Below are 15433 nucleotides of genomic sequence, written 5' to 3'. Positions count from 1 at the left end.
AACCCAGTCGGGGGCGAGAGGAAAATCAGATTTGGCAGAAGCAGGGTAGTTCTTGCTTCTTAGACATTAATCCCGAGAGGACAGGGAAAAGCTGCCCAGGACAAAGGCGTTTACGCGGCCCTTATTTATAACCGACCTGGGGAAGGGAAGCCAGTCAAGCCCCACCACGCGGCTGGCTCGTAAATCCAGGCACCACGCCGCAGCCGTAGCCGCAGCCCAGCGTGGCAGTTGCCTCCCTCCCAACCCGCCACTGTGCAGGCTCAGGTAGCTCCCGGGGTGGGTGGAGTGAACCAGGAACCTACCATCCAAATGACTGTGGAACTTTCGGTGACTTTGTTCATCTTCATCTTTGGCCCTCCAGCATCTCCTGGCAAGAGAAGATGAATCGGTGAAGATGTTTGAAAAGCCTCCTGGGGCATCATGGGTGATTCTTCCAAACCAGGAATTTGGACCGCAGCCCATAACAAGTAAACATGTAGGCAGGGGCGTTTTGGACCAGCCAGCAGCGGATTCCGCACCGCTGAGCTCTGGGGAGATCCTTCTAGGACCTCAGGCCTCCGGGAACATTCTTTCCTCTCCTCTAGAGTTTTTAAATCAGGGGTCTGAACTTCCTGGGAGTATGGTGGAGGCGAGTTCATTGATCTGGCCCTGGACAAATGGTGTGCTGACGGCATTTCTGCAGGCAGGGTTTGAGACTGCTTTTGCCTTCCTGCTGATGGCCTTGGGTAAGTTTAACACTCCAGGCCGTAGCTGTCAACCAGCTCAGTGTGGAGAGGGCTCTGGACTCACACGGACTTGAGGTCCAGATTGTGTCTGCACCCGCTTCACCTGCAGGAATGGGCTCAGAGCTGGGCAGAGCGGCATCCTCTCCTTCCACCTCATCTCACACTGGAGGCGCCTGGGTACCATCTCGCGACTCAGGGCCTTGACGTCAGGAGGGTGACCCCCATGAGGGTCTCACTGTGGCCTGCAGCCCTGCCCTGTGAAATGAGTGGCGGCTGCGGACGCAAAGGTTCAACTGGCAACCTGCTGTGCAGGGATGAGGGGGACTTGTGAGTGGGCTTCTGTCCCCTGTGCTGGTGGCTGTCACCACAACCTTCAACAGACCTGTCTGATAGAGGGGTCTCTTCAGGATGCCCAAGCGAGGGCCGTGTCCATGCAAGCCGACAGGGAAGAATGGGTGAACGGACCCATTCAGTGCGGTGGGGTGCAGCTGTCGTTACCGGGTGATTTTGCATTTCTTAACCTCAAGTTTCCCGAGGGAACCACAGGGAGGCGAGCGGCGCAGCCCACTCTGGCCTCTGAGAGCACTACCAAAGCCGGCCGTAAGCTGCGCGTGGCAGACACCCGGATGGACATCTGCTCTGACCTCTCCAGGGGAGCAGGGTGTTTGCAGGGAGTTCACACATGAGGCCTGAAGGCGGGTGTTCCTGGCAGATCAGCAAGAACACGTGGGCACCAACGAGGGCAGCTGGCACACTCAGGCAGGGCTGAAGCCTGGCCGCCAGGGGGCACCCCACACCTTCTCCACTCCCTCCAGGCTGGGCGCCTCCTGCCCTGCTGAGGGTCCAGAGCCCCCTCCCCATGAGACACGGAGCCCACTGCCTCATTGTGGGCTCACTGTCACCAAAAGCAGCTGCCACACGCCCGAAGTATCTGTGGCTGACTCCTAGTTGTCTTTCAGAATTCATTTCCCAGCTCCCCACAAAATCCTGGCTGTCCTCTGGGGTCCCCAACTCCTCTGCTGGATTTAGGCGCCTGGGGACAAGGGACAGCAAAGATCTTCAACACAAAGGCAAGTGCCACAGCCTAGGGAGGGCAGAGCAACAAGCCTGCAGCCTCCCCAGTAACCGACTGCTAAAGGGTCCTGCTGTAGAGTCGGAGAGACAGCAGGTCTGCCTTGCTTTTTCCAGCCCCTGTGCAAAACAGTCCCGGAAACAGCTACGCGTGGCACCATGGAGGTTCACAGCACACAGACAGCTACCAGGCCAGGGTGGGTGGACGACCCGCCGCCCCGCCCCTCTCTACAGCTTAGCCTGTGTACAAATGCCCATTTTCCAACCTAAGGGTCCAGGACCAGAGACATAAACAGACCCCTCCTCCTCCAATCGCCAATTTTCTCTTGGTTTTGTTTCGGAGGTTCCTGCTGGGACCTGCCAGCTGGGAGCACTCAGGAGGAGGAGGGGGAGGACCTGAGGGACACACCTGTTTTGGAGAAGACCGACAGAGGTCAGCATGTGTCTGGCGTTTCCAGCCAGCGGCCCTGTTCCAAGCCCTTGGCAGGTCAGCTTCTCGAGTCATTTGCAGGCCCCTTCACTCCCAAGTTTTTGAGAAAAATTCCTTTGAACTTCCTGTCCTACCCTCCTCTTGGTCCAGGGGAGAAGATGTCTGCTCTGAGCTGGTCCAGGTGGAACTTTTAGGACTGAGGTGGTACCCCTGCTAAGGTGACTGTCCCTGAGGCAGTTAAGAAAATTAAGGGCACTTCACTTCTGAGCTCGGCCAGGCTTCCTGGGGTCTTCAGAGCAGAGCGGACCACTTCCTGGAGGGACTAGATGGGACTCCCTGGGGCAGCTGCTGAGTCCACAGTCTTAGAGGGACAAGTCTGTCACCCCCAGGCGGGAAGCACCTGCTAGTCAACAGCCAAGCTGATTGGCCTGGGTCTCACATATCCTTATTTTGGCATGTGATCATAGGCAAGACCACCCCCTCCCTTCCCTGCTAGCAAACACACGCACGCGAGCGCGAGCATACACACACACACACACACACACACACACACACACACAGGCTCCGATATAGGTGACAGCCACCTCACAGACCATCCAGAGAGCTCCAGAGGGGAACCTATTAGTTTTCCACCCAGGCACTGTTGTAGAAGCTGCTGTAGCCACGAGGTCCTTGTTCCCTCAGTGGCTCCTGGATCAACCAAGTTCTTCTTCCTCCTCGCTGGGCTTCAGGGAGCCACAGAGCCCATATTCATTTTCCCTAGGCTATGCCAGCAGCCTAAGGACGCCTAGAAAGAGCCCATGTAGAGTAGAGCTTCCAGAGGGAGGCATGAATTACGTGGCACACAGCCACTACCCTCTAAAGGCCTGAACTCGGGATGTAACTGATTCAGAAGCCTGGATCCCAGCTTTGCCAGGCATTGGCTGAGCTGCCCTGGGCAAGTCACTACCCATCTCTGGGGTTCTGCCTTCAGGAAATGGAGCCTGGGTTTGGGATTCTGGGTTCACCTTGTGAAACACGGCTCACTGAACTGTTCCCACCTCAATGCTGCCCATGAAGGATGCAGGGTAGTTGCTGACAGGGGGGAACTATGATTCCCTACAGTCATTCTGCAAAGCCACAGAACCACACTCTCTCCCCTGGGCGGCTCTGAAGGGGCTCTAGGCATCTCTGGGTTAAAGTCACCAGGAGCGGGGACCATACAGCCATCAGCTGTGCCCTCTGGAGATGGGGCAGGCTTTTCTAAAGTGATGAGAGAGATTCCATGACCTGAGCATGGTAGGGCTGTGCCTGTCCATCAGTCCGCCTTTCTCTGTAACTGGGGGGAGGGAGCACTGCCCCCTGCCGCCCACGGTCTCAAGGTGATGGTGTCGCATTTCCAGCTTCCGCCTCATCCATCCAGGCTCCTCCCGTTCCAGAAGGAAAGGCGTCCAGGTCACACAGAGGCCAGGGCAGAACTGCGTGGGATCCAGACTGCCTGGGAAGCGTCACTGTCCCAACACAGGCCACTGGCCAGCCACACATCTGCAGAGACAGGATGGAACCATTAGGCTGGGAGGTCCCTCTGCAGGAGGCCGGTGGGAAGGAATGCTTCCCCTCCCGGGTTCCTTATCTCCCCGCTTGTTACTTTCCAGAGCTCCGAAGAGAATCAGAGAGGTTTACACCTGGGAAAGGGACCTGTCGCCACACCCTTCACAGCTCAGACCCCGCCTGAAGCCCACAGTCGCAGGGCGGGCTGTTTGTTGGCATGTGCGTGCGTTGTGCCAGGTGTTCAACATGTGTGCTCTCCTTTCAACTCTGAAAACACTCCGTGGCGTTGTTTCTGTTCTTATAAAGATGGGGAAACTGAGCCGCAGAGAGCTTAGGTGTCCTTTCTTTCTCTCTCTCTCTCCCTCCTCCTCCTCTTGAGCAGGGCCCCAGCGTGGAGAACAGGAGGAGTGGGGGAAGACACAGGCCTCACACATGTTCCTCCAGCATGGAGGGCCAGCTGGGACACACATTCCCCTGAGTACAAGGCTCCAGGAAGAAGCAGGGCACAAATAGCCTTGCCCCTCGGACTTCAAGGCCAGTAAGGACCCAAGAAGACATCCAGTCCCCAGAGCAATCCAGGGGCTCACCTGTGTGCAGAGAAAGCGCAAAGGAGGGAAGGCCTGGCCAGGTGCTGGAGCAAGGGCCGAGAGCTCCGCAGGAGCGTGAGGTGGAGAGGGGAATCGGTGTCAGAGCCAGGAACTGGCTGAGGCCTGGGACCAGAGCTCAGAGGGGCTGGGGACCTAGAGAGATTCAACCACACCAGCCAGGTGAGAGGGTCGGGGCATGCTCAAACAAGAAGGGCTCAGAAACCGTTTGGCCAGCACCAGGGAGCTGGGTTTTCAGCTAAGTCGGATTTGTAGGATGCTCCGTGCAAACCGCCCCTAGCAGGGGCGGGCGGTGCCAGACCACTGGGACTCTAAGAGTGGCCTAGGGAAGACAGTGGCTACGGAGGGGGGGCAGGGGAGGGAGAGGGAACAGAGCTAGACTAGGACTGCAGGGCAGGGGAGAGCTGGGAGCCTGACAGGAGTGTGCTATGCTTAGGGAGGCCCTCGCTGGTGGAGGTTCGGGTTCAGGGACCCCGGAACGCCCAGGCCGCTGAGAGTGAAGCTGGGCTTGTGGCCCAGGTCGGGGAACACCCGGGAAGACAGAAGGGCCGGGGAGGCAGGGGAGTCGCACAGAGGCTCAGCGAGTGAGTACGGAGCTGGGGTCAGCAGAGGGATGCCTCCGGGGCGAGCGCCCGCACCAGAGCACAGGGAGCGGGAGGTCTCCAGATCGCCTTGGGAGGCTCTGCGGCCGGGGGATGCCGGTCTCCGGGGGCAGAGGAGCGCGGGCCGAGCGCAGCCGGCTCTCATTAGCGCGGGCCACGGACTAATCAATCCCAGGCGGGGGCTCCCGGGCCGAGTCGGCATCATGGAAACTGGCCGTGCGCCCAGCGGCGCGAACGGGGCCGTCGGCGGGGCCGGGCCAGGCGGGCGCCGTTCCGTCGAGGGCGCGGGCGGAGGCGGGTCGCGGGGTTCGGGGCGGGACTCAGCCACCCCGTGGCCTTTCTGGAGCCGGCCAGGGGGTCGCGGAAGTCGGGGCCGGGCCTGCAGGGCCCTGGGCGGGGGTCGATCTGGGCTAGGCCCGGGCTAGGCCACTTCTCTCCGGGACCCCGGGGTCGTCTCCGGCCGAGAGCGGGTGGACGCCCCGATTCCCGCTGCCCTGCGGCCTCCTGGTGCCCGAGCCACGGCGAGCGGCCTCCTGGAGCGGCTCCAGCGTTCGGCCCCGACCCCGGGGCGGTGCTGCTCCGGCCCGGACGCGGCCCACGGAGGCCTCGGGCGGAGGAGGCTGGAAAAGAGGCCAGGCGGCGGGAAAGGGGGGATGATTCATCCCCGGGAGCCCGAATCGGAAACACCGCAATCTGGGAACAGCCTTGCCTGGGCCGACGAGGGATCCGGGAGGACAGTCTGTCCCGCGAGGAGCTGCGTCCCGCACTGGCAGTCCCCTGCCTCCAGCCCCGGTCCTAGCCCGGCCGTGGGGGGAAGGGGGAGGCCTCTTCTGGAGGAGTGGAAAAGAATCCTGGACAAAGTCCGCCGCTGCCTCCTCTGCTCTGACTGGCTGGTCTCGGCCAGAGCGGTCTTCCCAGAGTCTAGCTCAAGTCTCTCCTGCTGCAGCTCCAGTGCTGGCTGAGGAAGTCTGCAAGGAGTGGGCGAGCAAGCAGAAGCCGGAGACAGAGACACCCCCGGCGGCCCTCGCTGCGGTATGTACAGCGCAGCACTGGGGGAGGTGGGGCGCCGGCGCGCGACCCGCAGTCCCGTGGCGGTCCGAGCGCCCCCTCCCCCGGTTACTTCGGGGCGGCCACGTGCGGGGGTGGGGTCGAGCCCGGGAGGTACTTACCCGGGCCGCGGTTTCGGGAGGAGGGGGGTGCCGGTGCGGGCGGGCGGGCGGAGCGCGCGCAGGCTGCAGGAGCCCCGCAGCCCCGGCTGCACCCGAGCCCCGCAGCCCCCTCCCTGCGCTCCGCCCGCGGGCCCGGCCAACGCTGGCTCCCAGCTCCGCTGCGGAAAACCCGAGCGGGGGCGGCTCCCTGCCTTGCGGCCGCGGGAAAATCCGGGGGTGGCCGCCAGGGATCTCCAAGCGGCCGGCCGAGGCGGCCCCGCGCGTCCCTCCCCCGGAGCCCAGCCCGTCGGGTCACCGTCTGCCTCTTTGCTTGTCCCCGCAGAGCGCCCGGACGAGCGCGCGATGACGGCCGGGAGCCCCGGAGACGGCGGCGCGCGCAGGAGCCCCGAGGGCCGCGTCTCGCGCCTGGGCCGCCGCCTGGGCCGGCGCCGGAGACCGCGCTCGCCGCCAGAGCCGCTGCGGGTGCGGGCACGGCTGCGGCTGCGCTCGCCGTCGGGGGCGTTCGCGGCGCTGGGCGCGCTCGTGGTGCTGGTGGGCATGGGCATCGCCGTGGCGGGCTACTGGCCGGGCCGCGCCTCCCACACTCCGAGGACCGGCCGCGCGCACGGGCCCCACGAACGCCTACGGCTGCTGGGGCCGGTGATCATGGGCGTCGGCCTGTTCGTGTTCATCTGTGCCAACACGCTGCTCTACGAGAACCGAGACCTGGAGACGCGGCGGCTCCGCCGGGGCGTGCTGAGGGCGCAGGCGCTGCGGCCACCCGACGGCTCCGGCTGGGACGCGCTGTTGCCCAGTCCGGCGCCTGGGTCCCCGGGCACCGTCGCGGAGCCCGAGACTTGGGACCTGGCCCCGAGGAGGGGTCCCTCGCCCGTCCCGTCGGTGCGCAGCCTTCGGTCCGAGCCTGCCAACCCTCGGTCTGGGTTGCCCGCGCTGCTCCACGGCTACCCGTTGAAGGGCCCAGGGCTGCCACCACCCTGGGGTCCTCGGACTCAGACTGGCCACGTGATCATCACGGTGCAGCCCTCTGGTTCCTGCATTGAGCACTCCAAGTCTCTGGACCTGGGCCTGGGGGAGCTTCTCCTGGGGACCCCAGCCGCTCGGGACTGTGCCCACCGAAGTTGGCCACGGCTGGACAGACTCAGTCTGGGGGGCTATGCCAAATTGGGTGGAGACTTGGGGGCCCGGGTCTGAGGTGCAAGGGATAACCTGCTGTGAGGCTACCAGCGTGGACCATGGGACCAGGACACCAGAAGTCCAGTGTCCACTAGCTGCTTCAGTCACCTCTGAAGCTAGGATGGATGCTGCGGTGACAGCAGCCGCTCAGCCTCCTGACCTGCATGTGTCGAGAGCAGTGCCAGCTGCACCGGCCAGCCTCAGGGGCATGTGTTAATGTGGACACCAGCATGATTCAGCCTCAGGAATTTCTTCAGCCCATGTGGCCTTAGCCCCGGGACAGGTACCTGAGGGGCTGCAGGCTAGGCCAGGAGCATCCAGAGATGCGCGTGTACCTTGGCAAAGGCAACAGTGGTAGGTTGGGATGTCTCAGGCTGGGACAGGCTCCCTCCAAGGTGGCAGTGGTGATGGAGGTGGGACCTCCAGGGGAAAGGTGGGCGATGAAGTGGAACAGAGACCCTCTGCAGCTTTCTGGGGCCGTGACTGCACCTCTAACTGCCACTTCAGGCCCATTCTTCCTCCAGCTATGTGGGCTATCCCGGCAGGGCTCACTACTGCCAGTGCCCTGCTCCTGGGGTCAGACAGCTCCCCACAGAGACAGGTCCGTCTCACTTTAAGTCTGGCCCGTGCCGTGCTGCAAAGTCTCTCCCAGTTGGCAGAAGGCACCCGCCAGTTCTCAGCAGTTACTTACTTCCACAGCCCGGAGCTACACTCTGGCCAGTGTGGGCAGCTTAGTGCACTCACAGTGGCTCCCCTTCCCAGGTTTAATTTTTTTCCGTACTTTTGTTAGAAATTTTAAATTGGATCAATCCTCACAGAACAGTTTTTTTTTTTTGCCATGTTTATTGAAAAATGCCATACAAGAAGCAAGACCAAACACTTAGCTAAAACACTCAGCCACATCTGTCGCTAAGAAAGGTGCAGACGGCAGGCCGATTACTGCCTCTCTCACCTAGGGTTTTCCAGTTGGACTCTACCGCCATCATTCCTATTCTGTCAAATGTAAACAACTACTTGATATGATTCATAATTTTTAGAAAAATTTACAAAGCTCCTTCATTTTTGTCATCAAAATAATAATCTGAGAGAGATTTGTAAAAACAACCAGCCTGGGGCTTATATTTCCCGTCAGCATTGGGGGTGCTGGCTAGGCTGTAACTCCACAGCCCGCCGGCCCCAGCTGCTTAGTATCCCCCAGAATACACTGCTGACCTGGGGGAGGGTCCCTGGAGTTAGTCTCCTTGGGCCCTCAGCTTAGGAATATAGGGCTCGCTTTGTGGGTGGGTGGCAGAGATCTCATGTGGTTTGAAGGAAATCTACTTCTGAAGTAAAAATAAAACTGCAGTTGGGTTTGTTACTGTGCTTGCCTGAGTCACTTTGGGAAAACTCCTGCCAAGTCCCTGACCCTGGAGATGAGACTCCCCTCCCCCTCACTACTTCTACCTGGACAGAGTCTGTTCTTCACACCAATTGCAGAAAGAAAAAAAAAATCCAAACAATTACTATATCCCAAGATCTGTTGCCAGAGCCAGCAAAGGGGGGTGGGGGGAGGGAGGCCCGGAGGGACGTCAGAATTCTGGTCCAATTTCCAGACAAAGGCAGCAGAGAGGAGCAGAGGTCAGGCACCCAGGTTTGAGGTCTTGATGAGGATGATGAGGATGGCCCAGAGCACAGCGCAGCGCTCAGTGGGCAGGCGGCCCCTCTGTTCCTCCTCCTGGGTCTCAGAGCTGGAGTCCCTGCTAACCCCACTCCCAGCACAGCCTTCTCTGGCTCAGTCCCACCAGGCCCTGTACCACAGTCTGCAGGTTTGTGTCTGGGAGCAGAACCCAAGGCTTTCCCTCCTGAGAGCAAGCTGCTGTTGCTAACAGTCTCACAGGAGCTAAAAGAAAAATGCACACTCAAAACCAGTTCAAAGTCGCTGAGTCTGTGTAAAGAGCATTCAGCCAGGAGGCCAGAGACTGCCATGGCTTCCTTCTTTACGCTGGCTCACTGTCCTTCAGCCACTGCTGCCAGAGACCCGCTGTCAACCCTCATGAAGTTCACTCCTAGCCTAGAATTAGGAGTCTAAGAAGCTTCCCAGGCAGATCTGTTTGTAGGAAGTAAGCTGGAGGATTACAGAGGCCCTGTTTGGAGAAAAGAAAAAAAAAAGGCCACAAATTCTTACCACCAATTGGGGACATCAGGCTCCCTCTTCAAAACCAATATTAAAAAAGAAAAAGGAAACTAAATCCAAAATCCACAATAAAATAAAGTCAAAAAAAACCTGACAGACATCTCAAGCATGGGATGAGCATAGTTGCTCACACCTGCCCAGTCAGGGATGACCACCAGGAGGTAGGCAATACCCTTGCTCCCGGAGGGCATCCTCAGGCACAGAGGGCACCCTCTTCCCTGAGCCACATCCCTTACCGTGGAGGAGGAGGCCCGGCTGAGGCTGAAGCACTCTTAGTGAGGTCCAACCAAGGTAAAGGCGCCACTCCCCCGGGTGAAGCACACTCCTGAACAGCAAGACCTGATTTTTTAAAACCTCATTAACTTTTCCTTCCCAAACTACAACTAAAAATGTTCCACTGGCACTTTTGGCTAAGAGTGCCTAATTTTTCCGTAAGTTCTGGTCTCCTGAGATGGGAGCTGGGGAACACTTGGCGAAGCTGCTGTTTCTGACAAGGGACAGGACAGCTGGGGAGGGGAAGGCCACAGATGCGTCCAATGTTCACAGTATTAGTTCTACCTGAAGCAACTGCTGTCTCTGACCTACAGCTCCCAACAGAAGCGGGGTGTGTGACACCAGGTGCCCAGCTGAGGTCTCCGCCTCACCGGACACCCTTCAAAGGGACGTCATGTTTCTGGGGTCTGTGACCAGGTCGTCTGCCCTGCCTGACATTCACTGGTGCATGAAGTTTCTGTGTCATCCAGGAGAGGAAACTGCAGAAGGAGCAGGAGGTCCCATGAGCTGGCTCTGGCCTCACGGCTGACAGGGTCTCTGGCGGGTTCTCAGGAAGTCTGTGGATCCTGTCACGGTCTGAGTTGGAAATGAGTGAGGAGAGGCTGAAGGGTCACCAACCACCCCATAAAAAAACCCAAAATGTCTTAAAAACAGTTCATAGACTGAAAAGCTGACAATTTCTGTATCACAATATAGAAAACAGCTGCGGCATCTAGAAGAGTCTCGGTATAAATCCCAGTAGAAAATCAAGTTGGTTTTCTGTGGTGTGGAACAGTCTTGAAAGTTTGACTGTTGCAGGCTGGCTTCTTTATGATATGCTGGCTTCTCTTGGATGGGGAGGAGTGGGGACCGGGACAGGACAGTCCCTAGAGGGAAGAAAAGCACGAGTTTGAACCCCCACAAAGGAGCAAGCTTCCAGCACCACACCACGTTCTCCTGGCCGTGCCAGGGTGAGCTGCCCTGGCTGTCCTACCCAGCGTCCACTCTAGGCATCCATCCGTCTGGATTCCTGCAAGGCCAGCTATTCAGCCTGACCCCCAGAGCTCTACACCTCCCAACCCCTCGTGCGTGCACCCAGAAGTCGGGCCCCGTTCTCAGCTCTGTTCTCGAGCCCACAGATCCTGGAATTGTCAAGGGCCAATAACAGAGAGTACAGGAGACTCAGAGGTGAGTGGTAGTTCAGACCCAAGTTTGAGGTATCTCTTTCTACCCAGTGATGCTGGCACACTAAGGCAGAAGGACACCTATGACCTAACTGCTCTGGTTGGAGCCACATAGTTAACTACAGCTTCTGCCTTTACTTTCTTGAGTTCCAGTGTGGACCTGTTTTGGGGTCAGGGGATCCCCAAGTGTCCAGAGCTCCTGAGAGCTCTCTCTGGCTGAGATGGTAGCATCCCCCATCCCAGCAGGAACACCTTTACCTGAGTTCACTCCTCAGAGATCTCGGTCTCCTGGTGGACGACCACCTTGGTCACTGACATGTCTGGGTGCTGTTCCTTGGCCTCCTTGATGGCTTGTACAAGGACCTGTGAAAGACAGGCAAAGCCGGTCAGGCGAGAAGCCTGGCGCACTTCTGTGATGATGGCAGTACCAGGGCAGCACACTGCACAGCCTGAGTGGACCAGCACCTTGCCCTGCCCTGTCCTGCCCTGTCTTGCAGAGGAGGCTACTGGACTTGGAATAAAAAGGCAAGGAAGGGCAGATGCTTTCTTCAGAGAAACAGGCAACCTTAGGAGTGAGAAGATTTGTTCAGGTGGTGAACCTAGGACATAAGTCGTGTTCATTATGGGCACAGGAAGAGCCAGGCCAGGAAGGTGAGAGAGCACACAGGTTTCTCTGGCAAAAGTGGCAGGCAGGCAGGAAGATGGGCTGACCTGTGGCATCCTGCACACTGTCTTAAGCACAATTATCTACTTAACCTTCACAGCCCAGTGAGTCAGGGTTCTGCGGTGAGTCCCACCCTGTAAACAAGAGCACTGCAGGCAACAGACACAGACGCCAAGTTGTTCCACAGCTGAGAGAAAAACCGGGCTTTTGAACCTGATGCTCTCCTTTGTCACAGAGTCCCTTAGGTCCCAGGGTGCCGGTCACTGTCCTGGTAGCCTGTTAGAGCCGGTTGCCTGATGGATCCTCAGGACAACCTCCAGCCAGTCACAGGGAAAAGACGACAACTTCTGGCATCTGGATTTCCACAAAACCTGCCGTCTTTGCTGGCCCCTGCTCCTCTTCCCTGACCCAGCTGCTACACGGTCTTTCTCTGCGCCCAGCTCAAGTCCTGTCCCTGGCGGCTCCGCCTCTCTCTAAGAAAGCCTGGACTATGCTTTTCTCAGCAGAGTTCTTTCTGAAGTGCACCCTTCCAAGCAGGAGCAAGCTTCCAGGAGCAAGCTCCTCCACCTTCCTAGAGTCTTCGAGGGTCCCAGGAGCTCTTCCCTGAGTCGTTTAGTATCACATCAACTCATGGGGATCTTCATTTTACAGGGTAAAGGCACAGCTCAAAGTGGCTGCAGGGTGTCCACGGGAGAGGGGCGGAGTCAGGGTGCAGGCCTGCCCTACTCTCTACCTTCTACCCGACAGCTCTTGCTGTCAGAGATCACAGGCAACGCAGCAGGGCTCAAACCATAGGTGGCAGGCTGGCAGTAGGAAAGACCCACTGAGCTCAGCACCCAGGCACAGGCCTTACTTCTGGGACCCTGAGCACAGTATCCACAGCAGTGCGTCCCAGCCCTGCAGCCCCTCTTCCTGTTCTTGGCACACCAACAGAGGCCAGCGCTGCTCTGGCAGGCCGGCCCCCTCCACCAGGCTCTTCCACCCCCTCTCCTCGGAAGCTTCACTGTTCCAGCAGCACCCTGCAGTGAATCAGGAACATTAATTCTGACCTTATTATTTGCTAATTGCTTGTAGCACACAATTAGCACCTAATTAACATAAAACCATAGAATTTTTGCACCCAGAAGGGCCCTGGAATTATCTGGATCAACTCACTCTCTTTTAGAGAGGAAAGCATCAGATGGAAAGTGATCTACGCAAGGTCACACAGCAAGCTGGCAACAGATCCAGGACACAGAATGAGCTCCACATCTCCTGGTGTCTTATCCTCCTCCTGTGTCTGTTGAGCTACTGGGGCACTCTGGGCAGGGATAGCACCTCCTCTTTGTTTCTGTGTCACTACCACCCCTGAATAACAACTGGGGATCCATGGACTTGGAGCCCACATGCACCCACCATCTCCTCCTGTACACACACTTACTTTTCGTTGTTTGAAACAGGATCTCAACTGTGTAGCTCAGGCTGGCCGTGGTAAACTTCCTGCCTCAGCTTCCTGAGTGCTAGGACTACAGGTGTGGCCACCAGGCCCATGCACTGCCTGTCCACCTCACTAACAGCCTCGCCCCCTCAGGCTTCCCTGTTTCTTCCCAAGAGCTAAGGCAGCTGTTTGAAGATGCTGCTGTGCCCATCGGGACCCCTCCTGCATTCCCACCTGATCGTGGTCAACATCAGCATCTCCTGTGATCACAATTCTCTTCTCGATCCGGGTCTCAGAAATTCCACCTTTGACAGTCTGCAACCAAAGGAAGGGGCCAAGAGAAAGTCGTTACACCGTGGGAAAGAAAAGCAAGACAGCCCAGACAGTTCTAAAAGCTCCCTTCAAAATGTTCTGTTTGTTATGGTGAGAATGTGGCTCAGACTGGGCACCGTGATGCTGGCACTCCCAGGACAGCCTTTCACCACCTCTCAGCACGGGTAGGACCTGCCAACAGGAGCATCCGCTCCCCTACTTTGGCCACGAGACTCTAGTACACGCACAAAACCACGTAGTTCATTATCCACTTTCTTTCCCTTCTTCCCCAACACTACAGAAGCCCAGAAGGAAGAGCGGTGCCCCTTTTTGTTCGTCTATATTTTCACCTGATTATTTTCAGCTTCAACTGGGACGCCTATTTTAAAGCATTTCACATTATTAATGTTAAAAGAGCCTTAAATAATCTCAAGTGAGAACAAATAGGGAAAGCCGAGACTGAGACACACAGAGCCGGCTCACTGCATCTGCGTCTGATGATAAGGCCCAGCCAAACTTCCTCTTTCCTCTTTCTAGATCTCTTCCTTATAACTGCGTGCAGGTCAGATGTGGGGGTGCACACCTGTGCTCCAGATCAGCCTGGGCTACATGGCAAATCTCAGGCTAGTTTGGGTACAGAATGAGATGTCAAGAAAGAAAAGAAAAGGGCTGGAGAGATGGCTCAGTGGTTAAGAGCATTGCCTGCTTTTCCAAAGGTCCTGAGTTCAATTCTGAGTTCAATTCCAGCAACCATATGGTGGCTCACAACATCTGTAATGAGATCTGGTGCCCTCTCTGGTCGGCAGGCACACATGTAGGCAGATACTGTATGCATAATAAATGAACAAATATTTAAAAAAAAAAGAAAGAAAAGAAAAGAAGATGGGAGGGGAGAAGAGGAGAAGGGAGGGGAGGGGAGGGAAGAAGGGGTAAAGAGAGGGAGTGATGAGGAGAAGGAAAGGAACGCATTTCTTCTAGTGCTACAGCAAACGTGGAGTGCCTAATGTATAAGGATAATTCGGATTTTTGATATTTTGTCGGCCTTGCTTTCTATAAAGTGGTCTAGTGATTTGAGCATTTCAGCTCCAAACTATGGTTCCCATGGCCTCAGAACGCAACAAAAAATGATTTATCAGATCAGAAATCTGGCTTCTAGCTCAGAAAATATGGTTGCACCATATCAACAATTTCTGCCCTTAAACTGTGTGTGTGAGTCAGGTGGTGGCGCACGCCTTTAATCCCAGCACTCAGGAAGCAGAGGCAGGTGGATCTCTGTGAGTTTAAGGCCAGCCTGGTCTTAGAACTTAGCAAGTTCTAGGACTGGCTCTATAGGCACTGGGAAATTCTGTCTCAAAAAACAAAACAAAACAAAACAAACACCTGTATGCCTGTGTGTGCACACATACTGAGGATGGAGCCCACAGCCTGTGCATGATAGGGAGGTGCTCTTCCACTGAGCTATACCCCACCCCAAGCTGACATTTAGACCTTGTCCACAGGAAGATGGACAGATGTGCAATGAGAAAGACAAAACGTGTCTTTCCAGATGAATTCTGGGGAAGGCAGCAGGTCCTTCCACCTGGGACAGCTGGCAGCCTTTGTTTATGTTGCTCCCCTCTATCTAGGGTACAGCAGCTAGCTCAGATGCCATCGGAAGCTCTGCTACCTTGGTAATCTGAGTCGTGGTGGTGCTGCTTGTGGTCTCAGATGTGATGGTCTGAGCTGTCAGCAAGATTCCAGGGTCCAGGTCCCCATTGCTGTCCTCAGTCTGCAGAAGAAAACACACACAAGTCAGCCCCTCAGGAGGCCTTGGGCTGAGACCCTCAGGTGCAGCGTGGCTCTTCAGCTGTATCTCCTGCTCAAGCATCTACTTCCCTCACGTGACCTCTCAGCTAATAAGCAGAACCACTCTCCTGGGAACAGGCTCCTTCTTAATAATCAGGGTGAATGGGGCTGGAGAGATGACTCAGGGTGGTTGGGGCACTGGCTGCTCTTCCAGAGGATCTGGGTTTGACAGGGTCCATCCTTCCCTAGCACCCACGTGGCAGCTCAAAACCATCTGTAACTCCAATTCCAGGGAAATCCAACACCCTCTTCTGGCCTCCCCGGGCACCAAGCACATGTGT

At 57.2% G+C, this 15433-nt stretch overlaps 2 protein-coding genes across 16 annotated transcripts in view; one reads left to right on the top strand and one right to left on the bottom strand.

The window, feature by feature from the left end:
• Positions 1 to 297: 297 nt before the first annotated feature.
• Tmem200b (transmembrane protein 200B) lies at positions 298 to 8662 on the top strand. Of its 2 annotated transcripts, none has more exons than XM_087904544.1 (3): positions 298 to 4523; positions 5910 to 5995; positions 6455 to 8662. In XM_087904544.1, exon 3 carries the CDS (start codon positions 6475 to 6477, stop codon positions 7321 to 7323), a length of 849 nt encoding a protein of 282 aa, XP_087760670.1. In that variant the 5' UTR covers positions 298 to 4523; positions 5910 to 5995; positions 6455 to 6474; the 3' UTR covers positions 7324 to 8662. The 2 variants fall into 2 exon arrangements, with proteins under 2 accessions (XP_087760670.1, XP_087760669.1); XM_087904543.1 differs by lacking the exon at positions 298 to 4523 and adding an exon at positions 4738 to 4945.
• The window catches only part of Epb41 (erythrocyte membrane protein band 4.1), a 156912-nt gene continuing 149607 nt past the window's right edge, over positions 8129 to 15433 (bottom strand). For all 14 annotated transcript variants that reach the window (XM_085686691.2, XM_085686690.2, XM_085686689.2 and 11 more), the window contains 4 exons: positions 14974 to 15075; positions 13230 to 13310; positions 11173 to 11277; positions 8129 to 10617 (listed from right to left, as the gene is read on the bottom strand). In XM_085686691.2, coding sequence (XP_085542817.2) covers positions 11179 to 11277; positions 13230 to 13310; positions 14974 to 15075 — 282 coding nt within the window. In that variant the 3' untranslated portion in view covers positions 8129 to 10617; positions 11173 to 11178. The remainder of the gene's footprint in view (positions 10618 to 11172; positions 11278 to 13229; positions 13311 to 14973; positions 15076 to 15433) is intronic.

The sequence above is a fragment of the Myodes glareolus genome, chromosome 3, assembly GCF_982192425.1.
Source record: "Myodes glareolus chromosome 3, mMyoGla1.1, whole genome shotgun sequence".
Classification (NCBI taxonomy): domain Eukaryota; kingdom Metazoa; phylum Chordata; class Mammalia; order Rodentia; family Cricetidae; genus Myodes; species Myodes glareolus.
This window is presented reverse-complemented; position numbering and strand designations above follow the sequence as displayed.

Excerpts from the sequence above, each read along its gene's own strand:
- Tmem200b (XM_087904544.1), top strand. The coding sequence starts at position 6,475 with ATGACGGCCGGGAGCCCCGGAGACGGCGGCGCGCGCAGGAGCCCCGAG.